Below are 11,859 nucleotides of genomic sequence, written 5' to 3'. Positions count from 1 at the left end.
TTTTTTATTTGAAAAGCATAAGCCTAAAATTTAAACAATGCTATCTAATTATAACCTGTGCTTTTACCAAAAATGAGCGAGTATGGAGTATCTGATTCTGCCTTAAGCAAGACTTCAATAGAATTAATAGTAGTAACTGTGGAATCATATTCTTCTTCTCATTTAAGGTGTCTCTAAAGCAATTTTGGAAGGTGCTGGGAAAGAGGTTGAGGATGAATGTGCTGAACTAGGTATGGTGCAACTTTTCTGTCCTTTCTGAAGGCTCGCTTGCATGACAGGGAGTTGGTTGGAATTCTTTCTCAGTGCCTGCTGTACACCTATCTGTCTTATGCACCGTGTCACATCAACTAGTCTTTAATCAGTTAATGTGATATATGTAAAACATCTAACAAGGAAAGGAAGAGGTATTTTCAAGGCAAAAGAGCATCTAAACCTTGGTAAAGGAAGGACAAGATCTACCTATGATTGCATCCGCTAATTCCAGTAAAGCTTCTGAGTGATATAGACAAGTCCACGGAGAAGACAGGCGTGAGTTGGGGATGATGTTAGCGCAGAACTCGTACTAGAGAAGCTATGTTTCATTGGGAGTAACTCTCTGCCTGCAACTTCTTTTCTTATCCCTAAGTGAAAAAATGTTTGCCGTTGTCTTCAGTAGCAACCCACTACTGTACCCTCTGCATGACTAAGAGGGAAAATCTTTGCATCTGGGTTCCTGCCTTAAAAGAGGCATTTGTAGACGAAATTGAGCTAGTGGACGGCAAATGCAATGAATGGAGTGTAAGAATGGAAAAGTATTTGGCTTAAAAGCCTGTTTGCAAGCTTCCCTTATTTTGATAACAGAAGTGAGAAAGTCTCTCGTGTGGAGGTCAGCTCACAAGACCAATGAAAGGAAAGAATTACATGGAGGAGATGAGCCGTCTCATGTAAAGGCCGACTGCAGTACTTAGTCTGCATGAAGTTTCCTACAGCTGCAGAGCAAACTTGGAAAAGAAAGGCACACAAAACTTTATTTGACAAGCAAGGCAAATAATTCTTAATCATAAAATGAATCCCAGGAAGTAAAAATAAAGAGAAGGGGTATTTATCAGCATGTGGAAAGAGACTTGGAGCTTATCCTTGGATGTTCTTGTCATCGTTTCTTATCTCCCAATGACAATTACTACATATATATGTTGTAAATAAGTGTTGATTGTTTATTTACTTCTGCTTACGTTTCAGCCTCGCAGCCTAATGATGGCTATATAACCACAAAAGCAGGAAGCTTGCCGTGCAAAAAAATAATCCATTTTGTCGCTCAAGATGATGTTAAAGTGCCAGTCTCCAAAGTGCTTCAGGAATGTGAATTACAGCAGTGCACCTCTGTTACCTTTCCAGCGATTGGAACAGGTTTGTCTCTTCTTTTTGAACTGGTTCAGTACATGAGATCTGCAGAATTGCAGAGCTGAAACAATTAGCTTGTCTGGAAGGGTAGTTCTTTTCAGAAACTGCAAACTTCAAAACCGTCACTGGAAACTTATGAAGAGACTGGAAAACTTCATCTTTACGGTTAGATAGTAGGTAATGAGTATAAGTGCTCTAAAGCCGACTCTTTCTTGATAATAGGGGTTCAAATTTATTTATAATATATGCATATGTTTATGGAGAACCATAAATGTTTGTTACCACAGCATGGTATGTGAAGCAACTCATTGGTTAAACCCAGGGAGCTAATTCTCTGTTGGTAAAATCAGTAGGTGGTGGAATTCTGTCTAGCAGACACACAAGCGGGTATGACAGGGATGAAATGTGAACACATCAAAAATGTCAGATTAGCCATTTTTGCTTCCATGTTTTTTCATTAGATCAGGAAAATTCCTTATAGTAAGAGAACTCAGATTTAGAGTTTCAACACGAAGAGACCTCTTGCGTGAATAAAACTAGAGTTGTTTTAGGAGTAAAGAGTTCCCTAGTGGCCTATTGAGAGCCAGTCCTGTGGCTTGTCAGGTAGGTACCCAGGCCATATCATCAACATCATTATCTTATCAGTTGCTGTGTCAGCAAAAGTAAGCTTCCATTTCTAAATTGCCAACCTGAAATTAGTTGAGTTACTTGTGACCCATGTGATTACGGGAATGATCGTAACTATTCTGTTAAAGATGTTATAATCCTTTTCAAGGCTAACTATTTGCAACTTGTTCCAGGTCAGGCAGGCCGTTTTCCAGATACAGTAGCCGATGAGATGATGGATGCAATAACTGAGTTTGCAAGGATGAACTCTACTCCATCTGTGAAAACTATTAAAATTGTCATTTTTCAGCCACATCTGCTGGACGTGTTCCATACAAGCATGAAAAAAAGAGAAAATCCTGGTAAAACAAAATCAAAATCACTTATTTCCAAGATGGCATGTAAGTAGATATCACTTTTAAATAGGGGCAATAAATCAAACCATTTTATACTATACATTCTCAGCTAGTGCTACTTACAGCGTTTGCGTCTCTCATTGTAGCATTCCTGATCCGTGAGAAACATCCTCCGAAGGAAAAACGCAAAGCAGTTTTGGAAAATAAAGTTGATCAGGCTGTTGTTCAGATTTGCGGTGAAAACGAGAAACAAGTGGAAGAAGCGGAAACCCTGCTGAAAAGTACAATTCTGAAGGAACAGTTTCAAAGAGAAATCAAGGATGACTCCATCTTGGATTTTGATGAGGCAGAGAATGAGGAACTGCGTGACCTACAAAAGAGATTAAATATTGCTCTGTTCTTGGGAGACAACTTTATTCGAATTACAGGATTTAGCAAAGATGTCTGGTTTGCTTACTCAAGTATCCAAGACATGATCCACAGGGTTAAAACTGCTAAATATGAAGCAATCAAGGCAGAACTTTATCAAAACTTAATTGAGTGGAAATATTTGGAAAAAGATTCCTACGTGTCCTTTGACAGTATGACAAATATGCGCTTGGAAAATGCTTTTATAAGAAAGCAGAAAGATGTTTCAGTCGTCATTAACAAGAAAAAGTACATGGTGAATATGGAAGGTAGATACGCTACAGATGGGGAAGGACAACGTATAACACTTACACGTACTGATAAATCTGCAGGTTAGTAAAAGCATCTTGATGAGTTGGGTTGATATTCACACACGAAGGTAGGTTGCATCTAGCTGAGTCAGAGTAAGAAATAGGAAGAATCTGTAGAATATTGTGAGATGCTTTTTGTGCATTTCTGGAAAAGGTGTTAGGGTGGAAAAGGCCGATAAAAGAATTGTGCAGTTATTTAAAACTGTTGGAAATAGAGATAACGCATTCAGAGGTTCTTAACAGGCTTACTAGCAATGATTAGACATGCTTGTAGCAGTTGTCGTTCTAAACCATTTGTATTCTCAAGACGGGCCCTCTTCTATTTATTTCAGTGATTTCCATCACAAAGAACTATCTTTCTCCTGTCCTTACAGACTCTTCCTGGTAGATTACTTTTCTTCACCCTGCTGTCATCCAGTTTTACTGGGGCTCATTTTATTTCTTAATGGGATCAATTTATTTTCCATTTAACACTTGGAAACAGAAGTCAACAGATTTAAGTAGTTGTGCACCTCTCAGTGCCTCACATATTCTGTCAGATGTTTGTTTATTTTTGCTTTATTACTGAAAAAGGTGTTGCTTTTAAGAAGGTGACACCCTCTTGATTTGACAGAACCTAACATGCTAGATGTGCTTAGTGAGTGGGTCAGCCGTTGTTAGTGTTCAACAACAGAGCTCAATATGAAATAAGAGGAAGGAATACCTCTGCTTTTCATGCGAAGAGTACATTATTGGAGCTCCAAACTTCATCTTCCTTTTTCAGATGCTTTGCTCCTAGTTGTTCAGAATTAAGTGTCTGTCCCCTCCCCAATGTGGGCAGAAGACAAATAAAGACGTTGCTCCTTCTTCAGTGGTGAAGGAGAACAGATTTGTCTAAGAGCTACCCGTTCCAAGACATCAGCTGTCAGTGCAATGACATCATAAACTAAAGCATCTTACTCTTCTGGGTTTTGTTTGGGTCGTTGGTTGGTTTTGTTTCTTTGTTTTTGAAAGACAGGCTCTTGGCTGACAGTAAGTGAACAGGCAATAATGATGAACTGTAATAAGTGTAGGCTTTCAGAGGAGTTTGTAGCAGGGCGTATTTCACTTTAAGCAGTGGGTTTGGGTAAATGATTGATGTGCTTCTTCTGCAGATCAGGAATCAACAGCACTCCCCGAAACATGGGACGATATGCAAAATCAGCAGCTCAAAATAGTGGAATTGAAACCGTATACAAAAGACTACAAACACGTGAAGGAAAGGTTTCTGAAGACCTCTCCATCACTAAATCTAAAAATCGAAAAGGTAAAAGCATGTAATCATTTCTAAGCATAAATATAGCTAATGAATAATGACTAGTAAACAGTGGAAAAAATAAATTCCATTGGAATTTGTTGGACAAGTCTTTATAGCAAAAGAAAGGGACACAGTTTTTATCTGCTTTCCTAATTGACTTAAAGTGTGTGTGTGTGTGTGTGTGTGTGTATTTAAGTAACTATCTGAAAAGATTGCACAAAACCATCAATAACCACACAGTTGTTCAGTCCCTGTAATCCTTGTGACCTTCAAACCTGGTGTAAAATATCTCTGCTCCCAACAGGAAACTACTTATGAAATCAAGGTTTATAATGCTGGGAAAATGCAGAATATGGCAATTTTAGTTAAGGTGCCTATGTGTATTGTCTCTGTTCATGTAGCTGCTATGCATTTTTCTCTTCTGCTTATTCATAGAATGGCTTGGGTTGGAAAGGGCATGTAAGACCATTTAGTTCCAACCCCTCTGCAGTGGGAAGGGCCACAGAATCAGATACTGGATCAGATAGCAAAACTCAGCAAGCAGAGGGGATTCACTATCCAGAAACAAATGTAAAGCAACTTGAGAGTGAAGGTTGTTACTACTGATGTCTTCATGAATATTTGTTGTTTCAGTACTACGGACTGCTCACTTCTGGCGGTATAGAAGCGTATACCAGATCGCTTGCTAACATGTCACTCCTCAATGGAGTAGCTCTGATTTGAGATGGTTTGGTTATATGAGGCCAATTTTGATGTCATCTAGTTCCCCAGTAAATTTTTTGGGCTCAAGCTGTGAGTTTCAAGCATTAGCTACTCCTGGAGTGCCAGGGGAGTAAGTACGCCTGCGTGTAAGGGTCTTTTCTGCAGAACAGCCAACTGCTTAACAGTCAAGTTGCATGAGAATTTATTTAGGCTGTTCCCCCAAGGAGCAGGAGATTAGTGACAGCAATGGGTTCTGCTGTTTGCCGTGCTGAAGTCTGGAGCCACGTGCCCAACGTATTTTATAGTCTAGTATCCATGTGTTGTAGGTGGGAGGAGAATCTTGGAGCGCCGAGTGGTTGATACACTGATGTTTTTCATAACAAGAAAAAATGAATGTCTTCTTTTCAAACTTGGCAGATCGAAAGGGTACAGAACCCATCTTTGTGGAAAGTCTACCAAATAAAAAAGTGTCAAATGGATGACAAAAACGGCAACAACAATAATGAGAAGTTTCTGTTCCATGGGACAAGTGCACAGTCGTTAACCTTCATTAACAACTATGGATTTAACCGCAGCTATGCTGGAATGCACGGTAATGTGAATTTCAGAACTACTCATTTTCCTGGATGGGGCTAGGAATAATTTGCCACGCTACCTGTGTAGTGCTGACATGTACGCAAAACTGTTTGATTTGTTAAATCTCTCTGTTGCAAATAAAAAACAAAATTGCCACCTCCAGAGCTTGTGAATATCTTGAGAGTGGTTGCTATTAATTAATTGTTTTTGTTGTTTTTGGTCTACAGCTGCACAGTTTGGAAATGGAACTTACTTTGCTGTTAATGCCAGCTATTCTGCTAATGACACCTACTCCAAACCAGATGCAAATGGGAAGAAGCACATGTACCTGGCTCGAGTCCTTGTTGGACAGTATTCCCAGGGGACACAAGGAGCAATTACTCCAGCAGCAAAGAGTGTTGGCAACAGTGTGGATCTGTTTGACAGTTCAACTGATAATGTGAACAATCCATCCATGTTTATCATATTTAGTGATATTCAAGCTTACCCGGAGTACCTCATCACTTTCACTAGATGAGCATTTTGATTGCAGCCATGATTGCATGTCTCTTAGCTTTTATTTTATAAATCAGTCCTACAGATCAACCAAATATGCAGCAAAAACTATTTATAGTTCTATCAAATTAATTTCTAAAGGCCTTTTTTAGTTTAAGCAGCCTCTGGTTCTTTTTGATATCGTGAACATAGACTAATGTTTTTCCTCTCAGAGTAGTAGCTGAATGCATTTAAGACAAGTGTAATCTGGCAGGTAATGTAACAGCAGTTTTCAGTAGCTGTCCTACGCCTCCCCTATTGTGATCCTCCATGCTGTATTCCGGCCATCCTAGCTGCAGCAGTGCTGGTGGGAGAGAGTGCAAGACTGAGTGCTTGGTCTCACATTTCTGAAAGAGTGAGAAGCTGTCATCAGTTGCGATGCAGACTGTCATTCACAGTTCTCAATAAATGAACTATCTGTACTTAATGGCCTGTGTTTGTCTGACATGATCTGCGGGCATTTAGCATTTGTTTTGAAGGGTCAGTTACTGAGTGCTTGGAGACTGACATCTCTAATGTGGGTTTACTTTTAATACAATGGATAGGTCAGTAAGAGGTTCTGTCAATGTGACCTAACTTGCTAGCAGCAGTTAATGCCTGAGGTACCTAGGTATAGCCTAAGAGAGCCAGGAGAGTGGAAGTTGGGAAGATCTTATGTTGTTATGCACCAGCTGTAGTGGCATTCCTCTGATCTTAAGCAGGAAAGAACAGGGCAAAGTGGGTTTTTTTGGGGGGGGTTGGGATCTTTTTTAAGGCCATTTTTTATTTTTCTAAGGCCAATTAATTCCTCCTATATTGTTATGTTGGCCCACGATATCAGAGGTGGATGTCAGTGGTATGGCAGTAGAGGCTGAACCTTCCATCAGTTTTCTGTTACGCTTTGTTGCTGTGTGACAGATGGCAGCAGAGGAGCAGTTTGACATGGAAGTGTGGAGTTTAATTCTTCTACATGGTGAAAATGCAGAGCTAATGGTAGTGGCTATGTTGAACAACAGTCCTTTGCAGCTGAAAACTTGCTCTATCCACTAGTGTTAGTTGGCTCTTTGCATCTGTTGTAGTTTCCTTGGAAATAAATAGGTATTACTTTTGGAGCAACCTACATATCAGCTTGCTACTAGCTGAATATACTACACTAACATTGTTTTCATGTATCCCGTGCAATCCTTTTAAAATGAAACTTCATCGATGGTTCTGAAAGCAAATAGCTTTTTCCACCCTTATTAAGCGTGTGTTATGCAGAGAGAAAACTAAGCAAAAACCCAGCTGGAACTTAATCTGTCCACAGTTGTAGCTTACTAACCTGCCTCAATTGTCAACTGGCACATCTTCTCACAGGGCACAATTATTTTGGCACGCTACAAGCAAGCTAGACAAATATTTTGGAGATGGGGGTGTTCAAACATTTCCCTTTGGGTCTCTTCAAAAGTTCTCGCTAACACCTCATCTGTAAGCTTCAGAACTGATTTGTCTTACTGTGCTTGTTAGCAGAACGTATCTGACTTTTGGGGGGCAGAAAGCGGACGCCTTTCATGACTAGACTGATTTTGGTGAACCAGAAACGTGGGCAATTGCAATGGTGTAGGGGCTTGTTTATTTTTGAACGCTACATTCAAGTTACTCTTGTAACTTCTCTCCACACTGTTAGACAGCAAGAGGTTATTTCTTTCCTTGTAAAAGGGGAAGACTACACCCTTCTGCACAACACCCTCTTGGAACAGGCAATATTGTTTTGTTCAGCAAATAAGAAAAAATTAGAAGTACCTGTGCAGCTGCTTGTTCCTGCTTAAATTAAATAACGGAGAGGGCAGAAGAGAGTCAGTCTCAGATGGTGCTGCGTAGGGAAAAGCATTCTGCTGCATTACAGGTGTGCTTTTAATTAACTTTTGTCTGAATGATTGTAATTAACTAAAGATTTTACCACAGATGCTCCTGGAATAATTACTTTCTACTTTCTTGCGCAGTGCACATTTTAGGAATTGGGCGTGGAGACTATTTCTCCCTTCATATACTTTCTCAATGATTTTAAAATTTCTTGCTCTTTAATGGTTTTACTATCAAGATGTTCTTAATGCTTTTCTTTTTCAGATTCCTACTGGGTTTTCCAGGACCTCAGAAAAGGCATTTAACAAAATACAAGTTGCATTCTATTATGCTTGCTTCTAGGGAAGCCAGTTTATGCAGAGTTCTAAATTTATCTTTGGAGTTAATTCTCAACAGACAGAAGCTAAGGCACTAACAGCATATTCGCAGAGAAGCTGGTGTTCTCTCTGGCTGTGAAATCATTACGAGAGAGAGCTTCCCATTCTCCTCCATCAGAGTACATCAGGGCAGAAATGGACAGATGGGGACATGGGGGAGTGGGTTCACCTGCACATGCTGGAAGACCAGAGATACAGACCTTCTGGACACGAGTTCTCAAAAAAATTATTTCCATCCTGTCACTGTGTAGAGGTAAATAAAGAAAAGGAAGGCTGCTCTGTAAGTTTCCATTTGGCACTCCAATTTCTCCCTTATTTCTTGAGACTGACACCCTACTACCTCCACGTTGAACATCTTGCTGTAACTAGGGAAAGAAAAAAAAACTTTTCTGAAATAATCTTTGAGATTTCTGTGTATCAGGTTTCAAAGGCAGGCAGAAACATTCAGTGTCTGTTTATTTAAACTTCGGTCCAAAATAAGACCTTGTTACTGTTGGCTCTTATCAAGCAAGCCTAGAGCATAAAGCAGCTTTTGCAAAACAAAACAAAACAAAAACAACAAAAAACCACTGGGATTCTTCCTTGCAGAGTAATTCCCAAGCTTCTGATTGCTTTGTTCCCACAGAGCTTCGTTAGCTAGAGAACTAAGGAAAATGGATTCAGTTTACGTAGGAACAGATATTAGTAGAGTCCAAGGTCACTTCCATTGTATGCCTAGAGGACATACAAACTGACCGACGTAGCTGGCACATTTCACTTTCCTAAGTGATCACTGAGGTAAGCAGGGATAAGGCAGAAAATTGAAATTTTTCTGGTGATTAATTTTGCAGTCACAAAAGGGGGGGCTAACGAGATGGAAATCCCATTAAAAGTAATCGCTGCATCTCTGTTTCAAGCGTTTTGAAATTTTAGGCTTACACAGGCTTATACATTTCACACGTATTTTTTAGCAGTGTTACCTTCCATCTTGCTCAGAGTGCTGGATGACAGCTGTAGTTAGGTTACCAAACAGGAAAGTGGTACAGAACTCCAGAGCAGACCTGCTGAATGGCTTGTCCTATCTGGGTCTCCCCATTCCCTAGGCATCTCCTTATTTCAATGAGGATATTTGCCATTTGGAGGTATGTATGAACAATTGGACCAGTTTTCTTATCAAAAATCCTTTTGACGGCCACTTTCATATGCTAAGAAAAGGGGAAGAAAGAGGAATCAAAGCTTAAAGTAAATTACAACGTTTTCTCTTTCCCCTGTCTGCTAAGCAGCCTGGTTCAAACGCAGTTCCTGACTTCTGCCAGCAGCTTGCACCGTTTGTCTTCCTCGCACCCAGAAGCACAAGACTTGCGACAGAAATCTCTCTGGAGCTGCACTAGAGCTGGCGTGACAAACAAGAGGGACAGCACAAAGGCTGTAAAGGAGAAGCATCCCTACTTCTGATCTGGGTCACGTGTAAGAGCAAAACGTGAAGGGAAGGCAGGAGATGTACAATGTAAGCAGCTCTGCTTCTAGTAAGAGGGTATAAATCAATCTTTGAGCCAGTATTACCACTAGCATGGAAACATCCCACGAAAGAAATACTGCACAGGAGCTGTCTGTACTATTTGCCACGTCTTATCCACTACATACAAGCAAAGCAGAGCTTTAAAAAAAAAAAAAAGCTTAACATTAGAGATGGAAATACGTGCAATACTTTTGCTCTTCCTCCCGTTGTGATATATTTTTCTTCCCTCTTTTTGTGCAAGAGAACAATGGGGAATTGCTTTTTACGAAGTTCATAAGTTAGATCCACCAAGCATGATGTTAACTAGCTATGATCTAGTCCACCACCACTGAACGTAGAACAGGATCAGAACAACGTATTTTCACTGGCAGCAGCATTATACTGAGAGCCAAGTGGGGAAACAGATCTGAGATGTGGTTGTGCTAGCTGAATGAGAGATGTCCTCAATCTAGTTTTAATGAGAAATTCCACCAAGGGGAAAAGTCTTATTGAACCTTACGTGCAGCTATATTCGGTTTCAGCTTTGATAAACGGACATTTCTGACTAAAACAAGGCCTGCCCAAGAAACTGCCTATCTTTGATTCACACCAACCAAGTAAAAACTGTGAAGGGCATGAGAGATCACAAGCTTACAAGATCTACTTGAAATGACAGCTGTGCACTTCCATGTCCGTTTCACGAAAGCAGAGGCGAAAGAGACTCTTGCAGCTACTCCAGTGGCATTGAAGGCTAGAAAACATCAAACACAGCCGCAGCAAAGAAAATCCATCTCTGTGGTATCAATACATATTAGACCTTTACTGGCTCTTAATGGAAAACCTGAAAAGAATATGGAAACACGGTAGCTCCTTAAGTAAGGCCTCCTGTTTATTTCCATGGAAATGACAACAGCGTAGAATAACACTAGTTGAGAGAGCAAATTCTCAGCTACGAAGCACTCTTTTTCAACTTAGTCACCGCCAGCAGCTATTGATTTTTGCCACCTATGAACAAGAGCCTGCATGCCACGCTCACAAAAATCTGCAGCACTGGAGGTGATCAGCGGTTGCCACGTGCTGAAACGCAGCACCCACCGCCTCACTGCGCTACGTCCATTGGCTGGTCTCCAGAAAGGTTCAACAAGTGTCAATCAATGTCCACAGGTGCCATTTTTTCTGCAGGGAGGAATGCAATTCTATCTCTCTGCCTCATTCTCACTTCTGTGTCGGATGCCATTTTGTCAAACCGCCCCTCTGCTGCTATCTATTGCACAGCAACAAAATGCAGAGGAATATTGGTGGGAGGGTTCAGCCTCTATCGCCATACCATCAACATCTGCCTCTGAGGTTGCTGGCCAACATCATAAAATAGGAGGAGCTACTTTTGGATCAGCCTTCTTATGAGAAAGATGCATGCATGAGATTGAACCATTAATTCAGCTCCTCCTGCAACGTGCTTTTGCCTGCCAGTGCTGCAGTTAATGGAGAGTCTGTGAAACTGTAAATGCAATTTAGTTTTGGCAGAAATGCAGTTGGAGTCTATGGCAGATTCTGTAGCAACCGGAAAGGCTCAAGACTAGTAACAGGAGATTCACCTTAAGGCAAGATAAGTACATAAAAAGAGTTCTCCTTTACCTTTCCTTTGCTTCCAAAAGGCAACATATTCTCCATCTAAACAATACAGAAATACAGTCAGATGTCCAACTCGTTATTAACCAGAGTAGAAATAATTTTTACAAACATTCTGTTAGTAAAATTCTAACAGTTTCACAGTCGGGAGAATTGTCAGAATTTCTCTAATGAATTCAGTCAAAATGGAAAGCACCGAACTTGAATGCTGCCAGAAGGCTTAGAACGGGGCTCCAAAAATACGTAACATGAAAGTCATAACAAGAGAGCACTGGTGCTGACACACTGTACGCTTACGAACAAATCATCTCAACACATTTTTCTGGATCATGCTTCAAATCAAGTTTTGACTCTCCAGAAAGGTAAAAGAAAGAAGAATTTTTGTAAGCATCATTGACTTTTTTTT

At 40.4% G+C, this 11,859-nt stretch overlaps 1 protein-coding gene across 1 annotated transcript; it reads left to right on the top strand.

The window, feature by feature from the left end:
* Nucleotides 1-166: 166 nt before the first annotated feature.
* Nucleotides 167-6,576, top strand: PARP15 (poly(ADP-ribose) polymerase family member 15; the record flags this gene model as incomplete). The annotated part of the gene is made up of 7 exons (XM_010713864.1): nucleotides 167-230; nucleotides 1,219-1,386; nucleotides 2,181-2,387; nucleotides 2,468-3,082; nucleotides 4,195-4,346; nucleotides 5,457-5,631; nucleotides 5,843-6,576. Coding segments are annotated over 7 exons (1,671 nt in total), but the record flags the coding sequence as incomplete, so codon positions are not given.
* Between the last annotated feature and the right edge of the window lie 5,283 nt (nucleotides 6,577-11,859).

This window comes from Meleagris gallopavo, chromosome 7 (genome assembly GCF_000146605.3).
Source record: "Meleagris gallopavo isolate NT-WF06-2002-E0010 breed Aviagen turkey brand Nicholas breeding stock chromosome 7, Turkey_5.1, whole genome shotgun sequence".
Taxonomy (NCBI): Eukaryota; Metazoa; Chordata; class Aves; order Galliformes; family Phasianidae; genus Meleagris; species Meleagris gallopavo.
The sequence above is the reverse complement of the archived record's forward strand: the minus strand, read 5'-3'. Positions and strand labels throughout refer to the sequence as shown.